General features: G+C 40.9%; 2 protein-coding genes and 1 long non-coding RNA gene across 7 annotated transcripts in view; 2 read left to right on the top strand and 1 right to left on the bottom strand.

Moving 5' to 3' along the window:
• tdp1 (tyrosyl-DNA phosphodiesterase 1) overlaps window positions 1-1781 on the top strand; it is a 12143-nt gene extending 10362 nt beyond the window's left edge. Inside the window, exon 16 of the mRNA XM_046031897.1 lies at window positions 1456-1781. Within this exon, the coding sequence (XP_045887853.1) occupies window positions 1456-1529 (74 nt within the window). The 3' untranslated portion in view covers window positions 1530-1781. The remainder of the gene's footprint in view (window positions 1-1455) is intronic.
• A 1778-nt stretch (window positions 1782-3559) lies between these two features.
• On the top strand, window positions 3560-20285 carry LOC123959102 (homeobox-containing protein 1-like). Of its 5 annotated transcripts, none has more exons than XM_046032983.1 (10): window positions 3560-3709; window positions 12209-12700; window positions 14129-14214; window positions 14338-14448; window positions 14884-15040; window positions 15191-15273; window positions 15683-15778; window positions 18341-18435; window positions 18831-18914; window positions 19075-20285. In XM_046032983.1, exons 2-10 carry the CDS (start codon window positions 12210-12212, stop codon window positions 19387-19389), a joined length of 1518 nt encoding a protein of 505 aa, XP_045888939.1. In that variant the 5' UTR covers window positions 3560-3709; window position 12209; the 3' UTR covers window positions 19390-20285. The 5 variants fall into 5 exon arrangements, with proteins under 5 accessions (XP_045888939.1, XP_045888938.1, XP_045888937.1 ...); XM_046032982.1 differs by lacking the exon at window positions 3560-3709 and adding an exon at window positions 10979-11122 and having other exon boundaries at window positions 18347-18435; XM_046032981.1 differs by lacking the exon at window positions 3560-3709 and adding an exon at window positions 10979-11122 and having other exon boundaries at window positions 18344-18435.
• LOC123959103 lies at window positions 10004-11187 on the bottom strand. Its single transcript, XR_006822217.1, has 3 exons — window positions 10716-11187; window positions 10274-10363; window positions 10004-10051 (listed from the first exon to the last, which is right to left on the bottom strand). It is a non-coding gene; the product is annotated as an uncharacterized LOC123959103 (long non-coding RNA).
• Window positions 20286-23889: the final 3604 nt, after the last annotated feature.

The raw sequence follows: 23889 nt of genomic DNA, 5'->3' as shown, positions 1-23889 counted from the left end.
CAACGTGGATTCTGTGCCTCTCCTCTCTTCCTCCAGACTCTGGGACCTTGATTTCCAAAGGAAATGCAAAATTTACTTTCATCAGGGAACATAACTTTGGACCACTCAGCAGCAGTCCAGTCCTTTTTGTCTTTAGCCCAGGCGAGACGCTTCTGACGCTGTGTCTTGTTCAAGAGTGGCTTGACACAAGGAATGCGACAGCTGAAACCCATGTCTTGCATACGTCTGTGCGTGGTGGTTCTTGAAGCACTGACTCCAGCTGCAGTCCACTCTTTGTGAATCTCCCCCACATTTTTGAATGGGTTTTGTTTCACAATCCTCTCCAGGATGCGGTTATTCCTATTGCTTGTACACTTTTTTCTACCACATCTTTTCCTTCCCTTCGCCTCTCTATTAATGTGCTTGGACACAGAGCTCTGTGAACAGCCAGCCTCTTTAGCAATGAGCTTTTGTGTCTTGCCCTCCTTGTGCAAGGTGTCAATGGTCGTCTTTTGGACAGCTGTTAAGTCAGCAGTTTTCCCCATGATTGTGTAGCCTACAGAACTAGACTGAGAGACCGTTTAAAGGCCTTTGCAGGAGTTAATTAGCTGATTAGAGTGTGGCACCAGGTGTCTTCAATATTGAACCTTTTCAAAATATTCTAATTTTCTGAGATACTGATTTTGGGGTTTTCATTAGTTGTCAGTTATAATCATCAAAATTAAAAGGAATGAACTCTTGAAATATATCAGTGGAATGAATTTATACATTATACAAGTTTCACTTTTTGAATGGAATAACTGAAATAAATCAACTTTTTGATGATATTCTAAATATATGATCAGCACCTGTATAAAGGTAGCAGTAGAGAGGTTTAAGAGAGTGCATCATTTATTCCACAAAACACAGATTTAAATGTGTCTCTAACATTATCCTGTCAAGTAATCTGACAGCATGTTGTGTAGAACTCGTGGCATATTGTTGCACATGGGCAGACCTAAAGATAATTGGAACTTGGATTAGTTTGTAGGTTATGTTTTTTTTTTTTAATTCCCTAATTAAACCAAAAAAAAGGGAGCTGTATTTAAAAAAAGATTATTTTCTGTAAATTAAGCAAATTTGCTAGTTTGCGAGTATGAACGGGTTTAAAATGATGACATGGTCATCCTGATGATGCCTCCCAAAATATTATCAGACTCTCTGCTGGGGTGAAATGTGGTGGTAAAATGTTTGTAGTTTCCTAAATAATGGCAGACATCAACAAAATCGGTATATCCTGTATTTTCTTCACCATGAATAGTCGTATCAGTATACATGTCTGTGGCACGTCATTCCACTTAGAGTGAGTGAATGAATACACTCATTTTAGCAGGAATAAATGCTGCCATTTTGTCCAATGTAATGTCCCCTTTATTTATGAAACCAAAGGATTCACGTTTAATTTTACTGGCCTCTTTTTATTTTGTCTGTTTTCAGATCAGCCTTGGATCTGGAACATTTCGTACAGCCAGGCCCCCGACACTCACGGCAACATCTGGGTTCCCTCCTGAACACACACACACACACACACACACACACACACACACACACACACACACACACACACACACACACACACACACACACACACACACACACACACACTGTACATAGAGACCTTTCTATTACTTTAAAACTAGTGTGTTTGTAACTGCCAGTACTATGCCTAGTTGTTAGTTGTCAGTAACATTTATTTTTTTATATTGTATACCATACTGTAGACTCTCAAGTTTTCTACCATTAAATAAAATATGTCAATATTGTCCAGTTGTGATGTTTTGCACCCTCAATTAAATGTGCGTACCTCATTATTTTTGGTAAACATTTCCATTTATTTCTGTTACTTAAATTTTGAGATTAATCTTCACTTTTTTACATTAGGCCTATCCAACAAAGCTTCATAACATAGACAAACAACATAAAATAATGAACAAATTTATAATATACTCAATATGAGGAAACATAAGTGGTGTGTTTGCATTAGCGATATTATCAGTGATTGTGATTTTTATTTGTTTTTACTTTTTAGAAGCACAGCAAGCCACCGAATCATCAGAAGGGAGAGACCAGATTTTACCTTAAATGTGTCCAGAGGTCAGATGTGATCTTATTTTGGCTTAATGCAGCAGATTCAGCATCTTACTACATTCACCCGAGACCCTGCAAGAATAGACCACTCCTTTGAAATCACAAAGTTTCATCACTGTTCTAATATAGTTAGTAAGTTTTTATCATGTACAAAAACAGATATGAATAAATGGAGCACAGAACTTTATAAAACAGATACAAACTTGTATTGCAAACACTACGTGTGTTGTTTGATTATACGTACAGTATGGTCAGTTAATTATCTATCCTTGCATTCAGCAGCGGTCAGGACCCACTGCACTGCAGGTTTTCTAACTTACCACGTTGCTAATTGTGTTCCCATTGTCTCCCTGGTGTTGATTAGCCAGCTGGAATGCAAACCTGTAGGGTTCTGTGTAATGAGTACAAGCGCCACTGATCTAAGGAAGGGCCATATCTTCTTCTCCTAACACATTGTTCTGGGTAAAACAGTTCTACGACCCTGTGGTCTGCTCCAGAAGAGTCACAAGTGGGATAACTGTCCCTGCACTCTATGCTCTGAGTGCTGAAATTGACATTTTTGCCCTAAAGTCACACCAGAGCAGCAATCCAAGTAACCCATTGCGACCATCCACCATTGTGTCCCTGAGCAAGACACTTAAGCACTAATTGCTCCAGAGGCGTGCGACCTCTATGGCAATTGTAAGTCACTTTAGATAAAAGAAAGAAGAAGAACTAAGTGAATAAATGTAATGTAAAATAACTAAACGGCTTGCCCGTGAGCTGCTTGAGTTAGCTCATGCTGTTGTGACATTAGGTTAAAAAGAACCCTAATCCCTAACCCTGTGCACGGGCTGAGGGTTATGTTTAGGTTATGTAGGCTGCCCATTTGATTCAGAGAACACCACTGATTGTCCTGATGAAATACTCTCAAGCTGGTGAAAATGTTTTATATAAAGAAACTGTGTGACCTGGTGGTTCTAGTTAGTCAAAGGTCACAGGAGCAATCCTGTGTCCACCTCTGTGTGGTTCCAAGTTTTGCAGCTCTGATTGTACATAACAAGTCACTTGGGAGAGCTTTTGAGTATAACTCAACTGGCCTGGGGTGGCTTGTTTTTAACTTTTCTGAATTTTGGTGAGACACTACCCTTTTTGTGTTTGTGTCACACATGTTTACATGCATGAATACATGCATAAAATAAGGGAAATTGTGAAAAAAAAAAACTGTATCAAAAGCATCTGAAGATGCTTATTATAATCATCCTGAGACACAAGCAAAAATCTGGGTGGACAAAACATTAGAAACGATAGAGTTGAATTAACACCTATCTGGCACTGTCAACAAACGCGAACAACAGCGCCAGGTGTGCCTAATAAACTGGCCGCTCTACGAGTACAGTAAGTTCTGTAAACTGCGACTCCCGACGTTCCTTGCGTCATTGTGTCAACATGGCGCCTGTCTGCCGGACAAAAGGCGAATCTGTCTGACGGTGGATTGAAACCCAATTAGAAACAGAGGAGACATTTTGGGAAAACTGTCAGTGTCCGTGTGTCCCGGCGCCCCAAGGCTGTAGATATATGGTAAAATAAGCATCTGTGGAGGCTCTTGGACTGGAATATTAAGGTAAGTTAAGTCCTGCAGCTCCAGCTACTGCTGTCTTAAAAGGGGTCCTGCTGCTAGCCCGATACATTTGCTTTTCTGTGTGTGGTGATACTGAAAACTCCATAAAAATTTCGGTTGTGCTGCGCTGTTTGACTTGGCGGTTAAGATTCACACTACCTAAACAGATCTTAATGGTGTCGTCTGAATAATAAAGAGTCAGTCTGTAATTCGGCATGCACGTAGTTCACCAAGAAACACTTAATCAAACACACAATGTCAACTTTTCCAGTTGGTCCACAATGCTGGCTACCGCGGTGCCCAGTGGAACATTGTTTTAGTAGAGTGCGATAATTACAGTGAACAACAGGCGATCCAGTAAGTTAATAACATGTACTATTATGTTGTGCGTGGACTGGGTTAGTTTGACGTTGTAAGGTATATGCGGAATTGAGGAGTTGTTCTTCATTAGCCATGAAACGTCTGAAGACACCCTGTCGGAACATGCCTATTTTTCTAGAAGCGGGGCAAAATTAAGATCTTTTTCCCCCCCAACGTGATTCGAAAGTCGACATTTCAGTACAACTCTGCATCGGGGCTCCAATGACATCTGAGGCCACTACAGTGTAGTGTCCCTGCCACATGAGCCAGCTCTTCTTGCTTTGTTGAATTTCGGGTTCCAAGGCCAGTTAAAAAGTTGCCTACTGTAATTAAATGGCTTTTGTCTATGTGCGCAGCTGGCTCATGTCTGCAACCAGGATACGGCGTTATGCCACGTCTGGTTAGGATCTTAGGTAGGTCACTGGGTCCAGGAATAGTAATACAGTTTATCTTGGTATTTTCTTGCATGATGTGTCGTTTGTCTGGGATGTCTGAGGAGTGAACCAGATGGTGACACAAAGCCTCAACCTGGAGACCGTTGGACTTAATGTATTACACTCCTCTGGAGATTCTGTTGAAGTTCTCTGCTTCATTGGGAGGTCCAATATCAGGTCAAGTTTAGCTACAGAGCAGCACCTGGAGCTGGTAGGCCCTTTGGCTTTGCTCAAGGACACTTCAGCATTGTTTGAGTTTGAAGGGCACATTACTTTTTGAGTGACACTGTTAAAGTGTTACCCTGGTTGTGATTTAAGTTTTTTAAATCTGTTTCCATACTCCTGTACTTTGTCTTCCTGCGGTTGCTGCTTAGCAGAGATCTTAGTTGAGCGGTGCCAGTCAGCACTATTTGATTACTACTCTGCCCCTACTTGCGCGCACACACACACACACACACACACCCACTCACTGTCCCAGCCACGCATAATCACGTGTACTTTTCAGCTAATGTAATTTACCACCAGAAATTCCAAAGCTGCTGTTATCAATTAAAAAACTAGACCATGTAATGTTCTTCCAAAAATACTCTGGCAGTATTTCTTGGTTTCTTTAAAATGATTCAAAACTACAAGATAACATTTGGTGTACTTTGAAAAGGTATATCTTGTCCTTCCTGTACTAGTTATTGTATTACCGAAGTGAGTGTGGCTGCTGGAAAGGCACCATGGACATAGTGAGAAATGTTAGTGCCCTCCAAGGTGGCTGGGTCATCATTCCAGATAGAGTGGAAAAAATAAAAGGTCAAAGTCCAACTGATCTGGCAGCCACTGTGGCAAATACAGTACAAGAAATGTTGGTTGTCTACCCTGAAATGGTTTGCTAATAATTATAAATAATAATTAGTCACCACTGTGCATCTAAAAGCCACTGTGTCTTCTTACAGTAGTACCACCTTTTTAAAAGAACATTGGTTTCCTGCCAGAGTGGCTGCAAGAGACTAACTTGGCAGACAGGTTAGGCCTAAATGCCTTTTTGTTTTTCCCTGGTTCCCTGGTTGGTTTTGTCATTTCTTAAAAAGCAGTCAAAAGTTTTGGCCAGTCATTGGTGTATAAGTAAAAAGTATGCCAGCTCCCTTTCAGAAAACCTAGCTGTTTTGATTAGACGTGTGTTTTACCTTTCTGTAGCTGGAGATGTTGGTGATAAGAGATGGGGAAATAGAGGTCTGGTGTCTGCAGAGTTCAAAGCCATTCTAGTCAGTACGCTTCAGGGCATCTTCTTGAAAAGCTGCCTGGTCTTATATGGATCTTGCACTTAGATGCATCTTGTTGCCTTTGATCATTCTAAATGTGTCTCTAGATTGCATCTGGCAAATTAACACACACACATGGACATGCGCGTGTTGTAGTCCTCACAGTTCAGTGTGTAGAGCAACAGTAGACGCCACTGAATCTCATCATTATGGACATGGAAGTGGTTTGGAGCCACCATGCCTTGCTTAGATCTTAGATCTGGCAAGGCATGGTTAATTTAAAATGGGGCCTGGGGTTTGGGGCGTAAATACTCATTTAGTGATTTTTGTTAATTACATTAGTTTTGTAAAGAACTGCAACAACTGTGAAGTAGACTGTAAAAGACTTAATAAATACTACACTGAAATAAGTAAAATAATTGAATTGTTTATTTGCAACAAAATATCATGAACTGAGGCCAAAAACAAAATAGTTGATTATCATTTTGCAGCTCTGTATCGATCCTGTGTATCAGTCGAACTTTATGCGGCGTGAGTCATCCTCTGCAGCAGTGAGAGAAAGTATGGAGCTTGGCTGCCTGAGATGTAAATTTTTCTTGGCATTTTTCCCAAGACGTGCGCACACACCAGACACACACACACACACACACAGACGCACCCAGATATACACACTCCCTTTCACCCCCCTTCTCTATATAAGTGCTGCTGATTTTGATTCTCTGCTGTGGCCTGTTTTCCCTCTCTGAGTCGGCATCAGAAAGAAAAGAATCAAGACAGATGCGTTCTCTCATTTCTCTGTTTATCTTCCCCTCTCGCTCTCCCTGCTTCTCTCTCTCAGTTCAGTTCAGTGACTATTACTATGACAGGTTTTTTTTATTTTAGAAATGAGACAAAATCTGTGCACACATACCATACATTACATTATGTGGGTAACACTAAAGGAATAATTGGGTTGAAAATGTATCCACTATAATAAATAATAAAAGCCTTAGTCTGGAGGAATGCACATCATATCTGGATAGCAGCTGCTGAGCTCAGATGACTTACAGTGTGTGTGTGCTGTAAATCTGCAGGCAGGAAGCAAACAGATGTGACTGTACTTCCATTTTGTACTGTGATTGTCGCTAGTGTTTTTTCCTGGGATGTCAAGCACAGTGGGTAAAGAGAGGTCACTAATGAGCTAAAAAATGTGTCCATTAATCACTAGTAGAATATGTAGATTTCTTATTGTATTGGCTATTTGCATTCTTTAATTGCCTCTCTACAGTTTAAAGTAGTTTATAGTATAGAGTTCTTTGTTTAGTATTACCATGTTGGACTTCACTGCCACCGGCTCAGGTGAATCAGGTGAATAGCACAACAAAAACAGCAGGATGTGAATCACGCTGCCTGTGTACACACTAGGAGTGGGAATCTCTAGGCACCTCACGATTCAATTTGATTACAATTCAGAGGGCTAAAATGCGATTTATAAAACGATTATTGAAACAGCTATTTTTTTTTTTTTGTTTTTTCAATAAAGGATTTCCTTTTGTCTCACTGTGTGGTCTCTTGTACTTTTAAATCAAAGCATTTGTAATGATCCTACCTAGTAGGTAATAATGACATGTGGCTAATTAACATTACTTCCTGTAAATTTAGCAAACTTGACATAGCAGCCAAAAAACATTCTGTTAGCTTTCCTAATCAACTTCCAGACCAGAGTCTGAATCCCAGTGAGATGTTAGCTAGCACTAACCAACACTTTCCAACAGTTGGGGAAACAACAGACGGACTTTTATTAATGGACACACTGTTTTTTTTGTTGTTTTTTGGGGGTAAAAATGTTAAACTAAAGAAAAACATCATACACACATGTCTATTTTAAAGTATACTATAAATGACGTACAAAAATGTAACCATACATGTATATTATGCTTGCGCCATTGCAGTGAACCACACTATGCAGTATGTATTGATGCAGTATTTGGTATGTTTGCCAGCTAAAACTCATATTTCAAAGGGAACAATATTTCTAATTAAAGTAATATTCTTATTCAAAACACTAATGACTTACATTTTGATAACAAATGAGTACTTATCTATGAAAGCCGTAAGGGGCCATCCATTCAGATATTTTTTTTAAATTCCGTTTTCCTGTGATAACGGGATAATTATCTCCTGATCTCGAGATTAAATTATCCTAAAGAAACGCGCCTGCCCACCCATGCATTCAGTCATGGTTTATCTTGAGATCACAAGATAATTATCCCGTTATCATGGGAAAACAACGGTCGTTATCTCGAGATCACGAGAAAATTATCCCATTATTATAGGGAAAAAGCAGTAAAAAAATATTTGAATGGATGGAGAAACTAGCCAGAAACTGCTGGATTTTGAAAGTATCCAACAGAGAAACTCCCACCCCCTCCCTTCTGGTCTCCTTCCAAAGCCACGCCCCCAAAACACATGAATGCGCGTTGCCGACACCACAGGAGGACGAGGACAGTGACTAGCGGAGAGCAGCGGCTCACATCAGGGGTAAGAAAACATCTACCTTTAACATTATGAAAATAAACAACTAACCCTGCTGTTAGTACTATCAAGCTAGCATGTTATTATTATTATTATTATTATTGTTGGATAGGTTTAAAAAGACTGGCTAGCTAACTGTTAGCAACAGGTAGCTGTGCTAACAGCTGCGGTAACATTGGGCAAAGCTAAAAACAGGCTACACATTTTCCCGTTTCCATCAGTTACACTACACAAATGTGTATTTCGTGTTAGACTCATAACATGTACGTTGTTTTGCATGTTAGAGCTTCCAATATGACAGCATTAATGTCTCTGAGGACTGCACCCCAGAGCCAAGCACAAACTGGGACAGGCCCGGGGTCGAGGCGAAGCAGAGGAGGGAGGGCTGCCAGGGTCCGAAGAAGAGGCAGGACGGGGAGCACGAGTTGCAAGCCAAGGAGCACATCTTCTAGGACCTGCGTCGAGCTTCACGCTCCAACAACAGCATATAAACAGGTATAGCTATACATATATATTTTAATATTAGTCTATTATCTCCCAGTGTACTTGTCTCAAAGTTTCTCTGGTGTTTCTCCCTAAGTCCTTTGACTGTCAAAAATAAAGTGTTATTACTTTTTTATTATCGTTTACTGATTTCAACTAACTACAGCTCTGCTTCAGCCATCGGCTCATCTGTGTCATGTACATTGACCTGGTGTGTAATGTAGACACAGAAGTCCTGTTGGTGAACAACAAACCCCTGTTCAATAAAAATATCTGATCATGGTGATGAATGTTCTGTCCTATTACACCGATCTTTCCAATTTGGGGTTCTAACAACTATATATTCCTTTACAGGCCAGAATCTGAGGACTGTGGACAACATCCACACATGGCTGACCTTCCAGACCCAGGACAGAGAAACAGACAGTTCAGTCAGGCAGCATAGACAGTTTATAGTGTGGCAATGTGGAGCACTTGGTCAAAGAGTCGTGATACTAAGTTGCTGTTTCTGGAAGATATGCAACTGTTCTCCTGATCCACGAGAACAATACAGAGGTTTAATCCTAGCAGGGTGTAAGATGTAATGTCACCAACTGCTACACAAAATAATTCCCTCCACTGTGTGGATGAATACCTGTGCATTGTTTTCTTTTTATGTCCAGGAGGGTAGAGAAAATACAAAGAGATATTTCCCTGTTCTGGATAATATTTTCATTCTTTTTTAAATAAAACATTGAAAATGATAAATGCCTTTTCTTTACACTTGGAGCATAAAAATCAAGCAACTACCTTTATGTCTTATGTCTGAAATAATGACATCCAAATGTGGTATAACACCTGTTTATTGTTATTATATACTACTAAAACTACAACCTATATCACAAATTGATCATTTTTAAAACATCAATAAAAATAAGTGTATATACAGGAAGAGACAAGGTGTGTCCAGATGTATCTTCACTGATTATGAAGACAGTTCAGACTTTACTTGTAGCATCGTATCGCTGCTGTGGAGATGATTAAATATCAGTCACCTCTTTGACATGATTACCACATTTCAAAACCAACCATATTACTTTTTTTATATTTTGCTGTATCTAGCAACACAGTTGGGGCAGGGACACATGACTGAACCCCATGTTGACGGGGATCATCAGGTCTCCTGGTTCTGCTTCTAGGCATCTCCTCAGTAGTAGACAACCGGAGGAGGAGGAGGATGGCACTCTGGAGGTCTGCGATGTAACTGTAGTCCTTCTCCACCTTCAGTCCACTTCATGGACTTTTTGTTGTACACCTTGCTGTACCTCATAATACAGAAAGGAGGATCAGCTTAGTGAAAAGTTTGTAATACCTGACATTATTCTCTTATACTGTAGTTAGCATTTCCACATAAAATGCAATCAAAACAATAAATCAGCACCATTTATCTGTATTCCTCATACTTTAAAATATTTACAATATTTTTTGATTCATCACTTATAAATCTATTGAGTAAAATGCATAGGAGTACTCATAATGCAACATACTGAATTGTGTCATAAGCTTTTTTCTCCTGGCTGGACTGTGGACATGGTGGTTGTGATCCAGGTCAGCCAGCATGGTCCGATCAGCGTATACTGGTGAGAAGTACAGGGCTATGAAAGACTCCAAATTAAAAAAAAAAAAAAAAAATATATATATATATATATATAACATAAAGTTAGGTGTAAATATAGTATAATAAACCTATATGGTGAATAACTAAACCAGCGCAGTCTACACTTACATTGTCTAACCTAATGTTAGCGTCGGAAAACACAGCTCGCGCTGCTGTTTTCCAGCTCACCTACAGCTAGATATAATTCATCGTCTCTACTCTGGCTCCTACACCAGCCTGCAGTCGTAGCAACAGTTAGCTGGATGCTAAGTAGGTAGCTACGTTTGCTAGCGATGAAAGTAACAAACTACCGTCAAAATGAAAAAGATTACCTGTCCAGCAGAAATAAAGCCACCACGGTGCAACTTTTCAGCCCCTTGGTGTTCCTCAGTTGTGAGTCATTATCGTTGAAAAGCCACGCAGATATTACCTATGGTCTGACCGCTTCGCTCGTCGGGTCTGAGCGAGCTGAGCGGGTGCGCGCACGGGGGCAGCTCCTGTAGCAGCGCGGCTGGTAGCCATGGCAGCGAGGGAGAGTGACAGCCAGCCAGCCAATCATTGCATTCGGTCCGAATGAAACGAGTGTCTGTGTTTACTGCAGCCCTGAAAGGACTACAGACAGCCGATTTTTATACTGTCTTTTTCAGAGCACCTAACTTTTTAATATGCATTGGTGTTTAAAGACAGTTTCAGCAAATATGACAAAAAGTGTTTCAGAAGCAACTTTGCTACCCTGCCTGTAAGCGCCAGAGGCTTTGTTGATGATATGAAGCGGTTGCAGCTTGGTTGGGTTTAGGCACCGAAAGTACTTGGTTATGGTTAGGAAAACATCGTCGTTTGGGTGTAGTCACTGAATCTGATAGGTCACAGATTTTGGTGTTACACCTGTGGCCTCCGTTTTCCATTGCAGATAGTACCCAGAGACAGAGACCCTTATGTAGCTGGTCGTCATAGCGACGCCACACAACTGCCGCGACGTAAAGTTCAATGCGACACACAAACAGCTGTCTCTTGATTTAAGTTTAAACGTTTCAACATTACCCAGAATGTAAAGACAGGTAAGACGGAGGTGATACGAAAAAAAGTACCTGGTAGCAGGTACAAGTACAACTTTTACACAATGGAAAACCAAAAAAAGGCGAGTAGAGTCGAAGCGAGTCGAGCTGGTACCGTGCAGTGGAAAAGGGGCTTTACCGTCTCTCTCTCTCTCTGTATGTCTGCTTCGGTGACTTTCTCCATCAATAGTAGGCTAGACATTTGTTTGTGACTACTTTTGTGAGACTGTTCTAATAAGTAAAAGAAGGAATTGTTCCACAGCACTACGTGTGGTCAAAAACTCCCAGAATACCTTTCAAGTAGTATATTTTAGGTTAAAATTATTTACAGCAAAAAGTTCTAAATTGTATAAAATTGTTGTTTTTGCAGAAAAACACTGTTGGATAGTATGCAGTGTGTAGTGCTCCATGCAGCTCCTGAGCTGTCTGAAACGTATTTATTTTAACAGGGAAGTCCCATTGAGACACAATCTCTTTTACAAGGGAGCCCTAAAATACAATCCATACAATCATAGTACTTTACTACTTACTACTACTGTGGGATGTTTTTCATCTAAAATCCTATTCTGGATAGTAACTATTACCTACAGCTTTGAATAACTGTAATGAATTAAAATATATGACATTAGCCTCCAAAATGTAGGGTACTAATAGCGACATCTTACAAGTTGGGAATACTTAAGTGAAGTACAGCTGCTTCCTGTGCAATGTACTGATTTACTGAGTGTCTTTTCATTTTTCTTTAATGGATTTGTTATGATTCCCTCCAGGATGTTCCAGCAGAGTGAGGAGCCTCGCTTCACCATTGAGCAGATCGACCTCCTCCAGAGGCTAAGGAGGACGGGGATCACACAGGTGGAGGTCCTCCATGCCCTGGACACACTTGACCATTTGGACCGGAAACATGGACACAAGTTGACCCATAAACCGTCCTACATGCCTCCCTCGTCTTCCAGCACCGTTGCCGCCTCTTCCTCCATGACTTCCGCCGCCACTCAGACAAGTTTCCCCAACAACCGATTCTCACTGTCACCTAATAACAACTTCGACACCACCTCCCCGCCTCTACCAATTCCAGTGGCCTCACCTGTCGTCATTTCAGCTGTAGCTCAGAACGGTCTAGTTGCTGTCACCAATGGGAAGCTGTCACCGCCCAGATTTCCTCTTGGCGTGGTTAGTGACAGCGTGACGACACCAGGCTATGGGTTTGAGACCAGTGAAGAGGACATAGATGTTGATGATAAGGTGGAGGACTTGATGAGGTAAGACTGGACCAGATTTTTCTTAACAGTGTCGTTCTATAGTTTGCCCACCAGAGAGTAGTAGTAGTAAGTTTAATTTTCATCCGTAAAATACAGTACATTTCTTGGCCAAGAAAGCTAATTTAAGCTAACTTAAGAGAGCCTAGTCAAAAATGTTGTTTTTTTTTTTTATGGTATGGATTGTGTAAAGAAAATTAATGCCGGTCAATATATTGGATTTTTGAAGCTTTCAATTATGGATCAGCATTGATCTCAAAACTTCCGTATCGTCGGGCTATAATAGTTATTATAGAAATATAGTAATTATCCCCACGCACAACACAGACACCGTAGCTTAGAAAAAATGTTGTGCCACCGTTACCAGTTTTAGCTCCTAGTTAGCAAAAACTGATAATGTATCTGTTGCAAACAGAGGAAAGGCCAACAAAGCATTAACTTGTGTGTATTGGTTGGCAAAATGAAAGCAACATGCATTGTGCATGCAATACATCCAACATCACCTCCCCCGTTCTTCATCACTCCTATTGACTTTTGCCCTGTCTGTAGCTCAACGCACAGAGCCTCACCTTTTGCACTCAGGTTTTTGTTTCCATTTAACCTACTCAGCTGCACCTTACTTTATTTTTATAGTCTGTATATATTGTTGTTTATTCTATTTATAGTTTTTAATGTCTTATAATTTAATTTTATCTATCTATCTCTGTCTCTATCTACAGTATCTATCTCTCAATCATGGTCTAAGCCATTGATGGTCTTTCTGTGCATTTGACAATAAACGCCTTAAATGTTGAATCTATGCGCCAGCCCCGGGCTACCAACAAACATTAGCCTGTTGCTGACAGTACCAAAGAGAGGTGCTCAGGGCAAAGTCACATTCTGCAAACTGTTTTAGAGCTGTCAGATTCCAAGTCCTGTACCGCTGTGACAATAATTAGTACTTAAAATTATGATAATGTTGATATCAAAAGGGAATATGTGACAAACCCACTGATAACTTATACAGTAGATCGCTGCTCTAGAGAGCAGGTGTTAATACTGATGGTCGACAAGCCTGCCTGTAGCTCCCACTGAATACGATACAGGGATTGAATCCTACACACACACACACACACACACACACACCCACAAACACAAGTGCCTCTCATCTGTCTGCAGTCAGACAGCAGCAATCAGAGCAGTATTGATTTGAGGGTGTGTGAAGATGAAATCCGAGAGCAGCAAATATTACAGCAGGCTCTGGCCTCTGATTCCTGCACATATTCATCAATAAAAGCTACTGCCATTGGTGTATGTGTGGATTGCAGAGTTACAGCTGGTTTAAGTAATAGTGTTAGCTTGTGCTTTATGTGTTTAGTAATGTCAAACTGTTGGAGAGGTAAACATTTGTTGTCTTTGTGGTAAGCTGTAGATTCTCCTCTCTGCTTGTAGGAGGGATAGCGCTGTGATCAAAGAGGAGATTAAGTCCTTCCTGGCGAACAGGCGGATCTCTCAGGCTGTGGTCGCTCAGGTAACGGGTGAGTATCATCTTCATCTGCATTTCAACCAGTCCCGCCAAATCAACCCCAGGAAGAGCTGGTATGCCAGCAAGCACTTAGCCTACTGACGATGCAGATCTCACTCCGTTCCTCTTCCTCCAGGGATCAGTCAGAGTCGGATCTCCCACTGGCTCCTACAGCAGGGATCAGACCTCAGTGAGCAGAAGAAACGAGCCTTCTTCCGCTGGTACCAGCTAGAAAAGACCAACCCTGGTAACACCCCTCTCAGGCCTAATCTCTTACACAACCTGTTCCACTTGTGAGAAAATACTGTCAAATAAAAGGTGTTATATGTTTTTCAATAACCAGTCAGCTGCACTGAATGCATGACTGGCAGTGCTGACTTCGGTAACACCTGGAGTTTCTTAACGCTGACTGTGCAAAAATCAGGCCATTTGGACTTAGGGGGACAATCACTACTACAACATCACAGAAGTGCAAGTTATCTGTTAAAAGCATGGTTTACGATGGACAATCAGCCCGTTCTTTTCATTTTTATATTTGAGATATATTCTTAGGTGGAGAACCAGTGAAAGCGCTTGTGAATAAGTCTTCAGCCGAGGAACTGTCAGCAGGAGCCTCACGCTGTGTGACATACTGAAGTGAAAATAAGCTATTAGTAAAGCTGTCTGGGGTTTCTGACTTCAGGTGCCACTCTGGCCATGCGAGCTGCCCCATTGGCTCTGGAGGATGTGATGGATTGGCACCAAGCCCCGCCTCCATTTGGCTCTGCCCCTGGGGGCTTCCGTCTGCGGCGAGGGAGCAGGTTCACCTGGAGGAAGGAGTGTCTGGCTGTTATGGAGAGGTGAGGAGGAGGTGGTGGGATGTCGGGGGAGGAGTTAATGGCAAGAAAATGAAAAGGTGGAGGAGTGAATTGGCTGAAAAGGTAAAGCGTGACGTTTAATGGGCTTTGTAATTATAACAATGAATGGTGTGTGTGTCTGCATCTGCACAGCTTCTTCAGTGATAACCAGTACCCTGATGAAGCGAAGAGAGAGGAGATAGCCACCGCCTGTAATGCTGTTATTCAGAAACCCGGTAGGTTCCAACAGGAATGAATTAAGATAATCCGTAATACATTATTAAATTAAATTGTAAAAAAACTTTCATTTAATTAAGAAAATATTCTTTTAGCCACTTGCCTCACAACTGCAAAGTAGGCATATGGTTGAATCCATGTGGAGAATAGGGTCTGGTTTCATTTGACAACTGTTGTATAATGTAAAATGTTGCATATTAAAAAAATGAATGTGTCTCAGAAAAAAAAGCAGTCATGCCATAACTAACATAATACATAACTTTGTATTACTTCGAAGATACTTTCTGACCAATTTAACTAAATATGTGTGAATGAGCCTTCAAAAACAACCACAGGGAGACAAATGAAGGAGTAGAGGACAGAGAAGCAAAATATGTGATTAGTGTGTGTGTTCTGTGTGTGTTACAGGAAAGAAGCTGTCTGATTTGGAGAGGGTAACATCTCTGAAGGTCTACAACTGGTTTGCCAACCGCCGCAAAGACATCAAGAGGCGCGCTAACATTGGTAATATCTACCTCTCAGTAATTTATTAGTCGACTAGTCACGATTAAATTTGTCACACCCTAACTATAACCCGAATTAAACCATTTAACAAATTAAACACACACTACTAGCTAACGTTACCATTAAGTGAACGAGGTTTACTATTCAGAATGAACACCAGTATCAACGTCAGGGGGAAACCAGGGAAGAAGACAAGACAGCGTAGGATACTCCTATAATTCACTGATTTATGATTGCACTTCAGTTGTTTGCTAACACAACTAAAAGAATATAAAGAACTATGGAGAGGCTCCTCCAAGATAACAGCCAGGCTTTATCACCCAAAACAATAAGCTCTTAATCTGATTTATTGCCAAGTAGGTTTTAACTTTAAAACTTTTAACTTCTCAATAAAGATGCTTTGGAACGACTGTAAAACTTCAATTAATAGTCAAGTCCCAAATAGCCGCCTACCCCATTTACTGGCCTGGTGTGGGAACTTATTTTGACAAATAAACACAGGTCTCCATTAAACGCCTGGTCTGTTTTTTATAGAAGTTCTTTGGATGTATAAAACCTCTTAAACCCTGTGTAGTCGCCTGCTTTAGCTGCTTCTAAGCTGCTTCTAAGCTGCTTAGATGGTTAAAACAAATATTAATGTTTAAACATATGATCAATATGTCAGTATGAACATGCTACACATAGTTAGATCGGTTAGATTCTCCACAATTCAATTGTTAAGTTCATTTGATGAACTTATAGGCATTACTATTATATTATGAAACAACAAGCCTCAAAGTATAATTCTTATAGATTTACTGGTGTAACCTGCACGGTACAAGAGATGAAAAGAAAAAGAAAAGTGCCGACTTGCGTTACTTTTGAAGCGCTCCTGAAGTCCGCTCGTTAAATCCGAATGTGTTCGTTCCTTTAGTCTGTAAGGGTCCACCAATCAAAAGAATCAAAACAGCTTTTCATAAAAATTAATCCAAGTTGTGAATCCTGTCATGTGAAGTCCATCACTCTCTGTCTGCTAACTTCTCTCATCCTGCACCGTTTTGTCGTTTTCGTTACGTTACTGCCTTCAAAATAAAAGCGCATAAGCCGACAGTCGGAGCTAGATCAAATGAATGATGTGTATTTGATATTATTGGATAATTATTATTAGGGCTGACCCCAGTAGTCGAAGATTCGATGCTTCGATGGGCGGAGCCTGATTCGACTGTCAATCTCACAGTGGAAGCTTCGCAGCGAAACAAGGATCATGCCATTTTGGCGACATGTACTCAATGTCTGATTTTACATAGAACTACCAGTTTTCTCTCAATAAGTTAATATACATCCTATTGCAATATACATTTACACGTTTAATGCTGTAAATAAATATGTAAAAAGAATAAAACATTCAATAAATGTTTTTAAAGTGCGTAAATAAATCCAAAATTGTAAGCCTAACCCTGGGTCATCAGTGCGCATGTGTAGGCGTAGCGTGTGTGCAGTGGCAGCGGAGGAACGCTTGCTGAAGAGACGGAGCCCCAACTTCGTGTTTGTGCCGAGTTGTTCACACCTCGTGGGACTTTCGGATAATTTATCACCGTTGATGAACCACACAAAGAATATTTTATCGTTTTTAAACAGCCGGCTACTTGACGTGCATGCAGTTGTCGGCAGCACGGCATACACGCAAAACTCTCTGTGTGAGAGAGAGAGTTTATTACTCTGGAAATGTATAGTGTAAGTTGAATGAATAGAGACTGCAGCTCTGCAGCTTCTCAAGATTAAAGCGGAGCTGCCCTGTGTAACATTGAAACCATCTTTCAGTTGTGGCATTTCCTCTGTCTCTGCTGCTCTGTTGTTGCTGCTGCAGTGGTCTGTATAACTGGGACCAGAGGGCTCTGGGGGCGGGACTGGCCGCCTGCTGACCACTAAACCCACCGCTGCTTGTGGAGCTTCTCAACCCCGAAAACATTTGAGCACATTTTCGATTCAACGTTCGTAAAACTGCCAATACTCAAATGCTACACAGTTGATCTCTCGCCTCAAAACCTCTCAAAAGTGTATTTAGTAATTAAATAGCGTACAAAACTTGTAAAAACAAAGAAAGGTTCTGCTGTTAGCCTCTTTCTCCATTACTTTCCGCTGCTTGCATGAATGCTTCTTCTTCATGAGTAGTCTTACAGTCAAGCAGTCATGGCAGACAGTGGAAGCGATACTGTCCTTATATCCCTGTGTGCTCTGCTAGAATGTCAATGAATCAGTACACACATAAAGGAGCTTTTACTCTTTAGTACACATCCTTGTTGACTGGATGTTCCTTGCTCGCTGTATCATTCAGCCAACACTTAGATGCCATCCTGCTCGTCACAAACACTTGGAAATTCTTCCTTTAGCAGTTGTATGATTGGTTATGTTTTTAACCAGCCGTAATAGCAGGGTGTTGCTCTGCTCTAAAAGAGCAGCTTCTCACGTCCGTCATTCTCACTTGGATGAAGGATGATGCAAGCCAACACTCACTGTTGACTTGCATCTGAGTGTGTTGTTGTTTGAGGTCGATATGCTATGATGAGGTTTGTCTTTTTGAAGAAGCAGCCATCTTGGAGAGCCACGGCATTGAGGTTCAGAGTCCAGGAGGTCAGTCCAACAGCGACGAGGTGGATGGCAACGACTTCCCTGACCAGGTGAACTAGATGCGGACAGTAAATGAGTTATAACTGCTCAGTAACAGACAAAGCCTCTAACAGAGCTGTCCAGTGACAACAGAGGATGACGGTGTTTGCACTGAGCAGCTCAGAGGTATGAATGTGTGGGACAGTGGGGCTCGGTAAACATTTGGTCAGAAAAGTTAAACAGTGTGTGAAACATTACAAAAGTTTGTATTGGCTCCTGTTCGTGTAACTGGTCAAATTTTCATTTAGTCACACATCTGATGTTTACAGAGGCTTTCTGTGTGGTCAGCATACATTTCTACATTGCTGAGATTATAAATAACTCAGAGGTCACAGTATTATGACACTATTCTTGTGACCGTCAAATGACCTGGTTATTGTGTAACCTCTGTGCTGCTCTGCCACAGGGTTGTGAGGTGTCCTTATTTGAGAAGAGAGCTTCAGCGAGGCAGTTTGGTTTCAGTCGAGCTGACCTGTCCTCTCCAACCCAGGTACAGCCTGACTACACACGCACTGCCTCCTCACTGTAACTGCATTTATAAAAGAGCTTTGGCTTTCAGATGAAGAGACGAGGGCAGATATACAGGAGAAAATCCAGATTGAGCCAAACGTCTACTAATCGTTTCCTTCATTCCTCCTGTCCTCACTCAGGTTCCCACGCTGCTCCCGAGCTGGTTTTCCGCCCTGGCTAGAGGAGGCATGTCTGGACAGAGGGGCACTTCTCTGATCGGCCGCTCCCTTGTGTCGGGGGCGGGCCCTCAGGTGGAAGGTTCCAGATTGACAGGTGTGTCCTGGTCTCCCCCTTCCCCCTCCCTCCAGGACGAACCCACCATTGAGCCCCAGGATCCAGTCGGTTTGGAGAAGGCTGCTGTCCATCACAGTAACCAAGCCCTAGCCAATCAGGTTGACGGGACAAGATGCAGCATGGGTAACGACATCAAAACGGAAACGCTGGAGGATGACTGAAGGGTGTGGTGGATATCGGAGCTTTCGGATGATGAATGGAACAGGATCAGAGGTGTGTTAATATGCAAGCAGATTTTATAGGAATGTAATAAGTGAAAAAAAAAAAGACCAAACGTCGTGTATACTCCAACCCTGAGATACCTCCCAACCCTACCTCCAACCACCAACCTGCTCTGCTACGCTCTTATAGGCATTACTATTATATTATGCTAACAATAATGATAAACTGTTATGTTTATTTTTAAGTGCTCCCCAGCAGTCTGTGGAAGATTTAAAATACCTAAATTAGGGATGGAACGAAATGAAAATTTATGGCTGAAGCCGAATATCATGAAAAACTTTATACCATATCATACCATACCGAACAAGGTTTTTCAAATTTATTTCCGTTTAATTAGCCATTTAACTTATCTTAATTTACCATTGCATATCCCACAGGATTTGGTGAGTCCTGTAAAGTAAATTACATGTGTCTATTTACTTTTAACAGACACTGGTAATATGTTTTATACTTTCTGTGAATATAATCCAATTAATCTCACTTCCTATAGACACTACTATAGACACCTTATTTTGAAAACCAACATTGTCACATGTGTATCCTTGCGCTAAATTCATCAAGTCCGACCCAATTTGATAAACAATGTTGTATGTGGTTCTTGTATCGCGAACATGAAGACTTCATGGCCTCTCTTCAGGTAGGGCTCTCATACTGTAACACTTGTCTTTGTAAAGAGAGAAAATGACAGGACACACTGTCAGCTCATACTGATCCGTTTCAGTGGATTTACCATAAAGGCTTGAATACGTGTGCACTCCAAATGTAGGTGTGGCTACCTGAATTGCCTTCTCAGAAACGAGTGACCGAAACACTCAAAGCGGGTCAGACCGTTTTTTGCCTTTTCTAAGAAGTCAGCCACAGATGGAGTGGATGTGCATGGAGACAATTCAGCAGAACAGTGTCTGCAAACGGCGACTTTTGTGTCATTCCCAGACACTTTAAAATGCTTCCACACTGCCGACATGTCAACATCTTTTGACTTATTAAAAAATAACAAAAAATAGCATTTTCGGCCGATTAATTTCGGTGGCCAAACATTTAGTGCATCTCTAGCCTAAATCAAAACAAATCAAAGAAAGTGAATCCGTTATCGCACAGTAAATACATACATAAAAGAAAATACATATAGTTTTTCACTTTATTTGTTGATTTGTTTTTATTTAGGCATTTTAAATCTTCCATAGAGGACGGTCTAACAGGACACAATGCATTATGCAGAAATCTTTGGAAACTGCATTTTTCACAGCAGGACAACACTGTATTTGACACGGGGTTCAAATAGTTTCAGGGTCTTGCACTGTGATCACAACACAACTGAACAGCCTCAAAAGATAAATACATGAATTTGACAGTTAAGTTCATTTTAATTAACTATTATGTTCTAATTTCTATATGTATGTGTGTATATATATTGTATGTATATACTCCTTTCATCACAGTTGATTATATTTTAGATGTTTGCTGTTGATTCCTTTCATTGAGAAGAACAGCAAAATAAGCTTAGTTTCATCGAGGTCACAGCTTGTTGGTAATATTTCTTTGAGTCTAAGATGATTTGAAAATGTAAAAAATAGAAAAAGAATGACCCACTTCTCCACCTCCTGCCCTGGTAAAACAAGCTCAGAATATGGAAGTAAAGAAAGGCAGGAATGATTAGATTTTTGTGAGCAACTGAATACCTCATTGTGAAATTTTACCACAACTGAACACTTAATTTAAATACCACTGAATGGAGAGAATCAAAATACCTGATTTGAAAACAATCTCTGTCAATGTGTGTGGTCCCCCCTCTTTGAAATTTACAGTAGCTCACTGCAGCTTCTCCAGTTTCAATAACACAGCTCATGTGTTTTTTTGTTGTTGTTGTTTAACTGTGCAGGGTTTTTAGTCGCTCATTTGAATGTCTTTCTTGGATCACATGACAGACCTCTAACCTGATAGGCCAGAGGTCTGATCTATTCCATCACAGCCTCGCTGCTTATCCTGGGTGTCAGTGTTGCCAACTTAGCGACTTTGTCACTATATTTAGTGACTTTTCAGACACCCTTAGCGACTTTATTTAAAAAAACCGACTGTGACGGTGTTATTGGAGTCTTCTGGAGAGTCTGATGTGAAAGCACGTATCATTCTTATATTCTTCTCAATGAGCAGCCGAAGCTGTCATGAGCCCATCCCCTGTGCCAAAGCACTTACCGGTGGCCCCAGTCGGAGCACAGCAGTCGGAGCAGGAGATGTTCACCAGATGTTTAGAAATACAGTGTTGTGGTTCTAAACATATTTAGGGTGTTTTTAAAAAAAATCGAAGTCCTTATATGCAACTCATGCCACTCCGCAGCCATTTTGGGTTCTAAACATATTTAGGGTGTTTTTAAAAAAAATCGAAGTCCTTATATGCAACTCATGCCACTCCGCAGCCATTTTGGGAACGGCTCTGGGCAGTTATTTCAGACTAACAAGACCAGGCTCCTATCTGAATGAATGGGGAGAGAGCCAGAGAGATCTGCACTTTTACTGGTCACCGGGACATAAAAACTACATGAATAGAATCAGCAGTAAAAACTAATAAAAATCGCTGAAAAAGTTTGATGACTTAGCCCAAAAATAAGGTTTAAAAAGCGGTTTTCCCGACCGGTCCTACGTCGCATGCAACACTACTACCAAGCATGCCCATATTATTATTATAATAATAATAATAATAATCTTTATTTATAGAGCACTTTTCAAAAACCAGTTACAAAGTGCTTTCACAAGTGTAAAAACAATAAAACACATAAAAACAATTACATGCTAAAAACAAGAAAACACTTATAAGAATAGAATACACGTTTAAAATAAATGTAAAATATGTAAAAAAAAACAGAATCAAATAAAATCGGGAAAGGCTCTCCTATAAAAGTATGTTTTAAGAAGGGACTTAAAAGAGTTCACTGACTCAGCCGACCTGATCTCCTCGGGCAGGCTGTTCCAGAGCTTTGGGGCCCTTTAGTTTTCAGTCGAGACTCTGGAACAGACAGCAGACCTCTGCCTGAGGATCTCAAGGTACGTGCTGGTGTGTATGGGACTAAAAGTTCAGAAATATAACAAGGTGAGAGGCCATGAAGAGCTTTAAAAGTGATCAAGTCCATTCTAAAACATACTGGGAGCCAGTGTAATGAAGCTAAAATAGGAGTAATGTGGTCATATTTCTTTGTTCTGGTTAAAAACCTGGCAGCTGAGTTCTGGACAGTCTGGAGTCGATCAGTAGATTTTTGGGTTAAACAAGTGAAAAGGCTGTTGCAGTAATCCGGGTGTGATGAGATGAAGGCGTGTAAAATGGTCTCGGTGTCCTTAAAAGTTAACAGATCGTATTTTAGCTATATTTCTAAGCTGGTAAAAACATGATTTAACATGCTTTGTGGTGTGCTGCTCAAAATTGAAATTACTATCAAACCAGATACCAAGATTCTTTGCAACAGGCTTAACATGATTCACTAGGGAACCAGCAGATGGCAGAATCAAATACTGCCATCTGCTGGGACCCAATTACTAGGATCTCAGTTTTGTCTGAGTTGAGTTGGAGGAAATTATTTGACATCCGATTTTTTACTTCACAAAGGCGGTAAGTGAACTCAGCATTCCAGGGTCTGTGGATCTGACCGGCAGATACATCTGTGTGTCATCAACGTAAATATGAAAAGAAACACCATGTTTATAGATAATATGTACAAGGGGAAGCAGATACAAGGAAAATAAAATGGGTCCTAAGGCCGACCCCTGAGGCACACCATATTTAACTGGACAGAACGAAGAGACATAGTTGTTCAGACACAGAACTTCCTATTTGACAGGTAGGATGAAAACCATTCTAGGGCAGTACCAGAGATCCCCACCCAGTGCCTCAGTCTGTCTAACATGATGTTGTGATCAATGGTGTCAAAAGCAGCACTAAGGTCCAGGAGTACCAGGACTGAGCACATGCCTTCTTAGAAGACACTCTCATTTGTGATACTGATTTTAAAAGCTCAGACAAGTCAATGGGATAAAACTGGTTAAAACTCTCTTGTTGCTGGTGAGGGACCTCAGGGTAAGAGGAAGAGGGAGTAATAGAAGCTCTGATTGACACCAACTTATCATTAAAATAAGATATAAACCATTAACAGTCATCATTACTTCCAGCTGAGGCACAAGGAGGGGTTTGGTTTACCAGGTGATCCACAGTCTTAAACAGAAACCTGGGATTGTGTTTATGTGTAGTAATGAGTTCAGAAAAAGTGTGTTCTTATGTCAGTGGAATCACACAATTGGCTGAAATGTTTCCCGCTTTGGGTGTTAAAGCAGACAATTGGCTTTCTAGCAGGAGGGGCTTTTTGTCCCTCCCATGACATCATTCGGCTGGCGAATTATGCAAGTTACATGTCAATTAGCAACTTCTAGCGACCTTTAGCACAGCCAATAGCTAC

This window comes from Micropterus dolomieu, linkage group LG20 (assembly GCF_021292245.1).
Source record: "Micropterus dolomieu isolate WLL.071019.BEF.003 ecotype Adirondacks linkage group LG20, ASM2129224v1, whole genome shotgun sequence".
Taxonomy (NCBI): domain Eukaryota; kingdom Metazoa; phylum Chordata; class Actinopteri; order Centrarchiformes; family Centrarchidae; genus Micropterus; species Micropterus dolomieu.
The sequence above is the reverse complement of the archived record's forward strand: the minus strand, read 5'-3'. Positions and strand labels throughout refer to the sequence as shown.

What these genes read in the sequence shown, in the direction of transcription:
- LOC123959102 (XM_046032980.1), top strand. Translation starts at nt 11,049, where the DNA reads ATGCATTGGTGTTTAAAGACAGTTTCAGCAAATATGACAAAAAGTGTT. An exon ending in TGTGGTCGCTCAGGTAACGG is followed by an intron (nt 14,215 to 14,337) that starts GTGAGTATCATC and finishes CTCTTCCTCCAG; the next exon opens with GGATCAGTCAGAGTCGGATC. An exon ending in TGCTGTTATTCAGAAACCCG is followed by an intron (nt 15,274 to 15,682) that starts GTAGGTTCCAAC and finishes TGTGTGTTACAG; the next exon opens with GAAAGAAGCTGTCTGATTTG.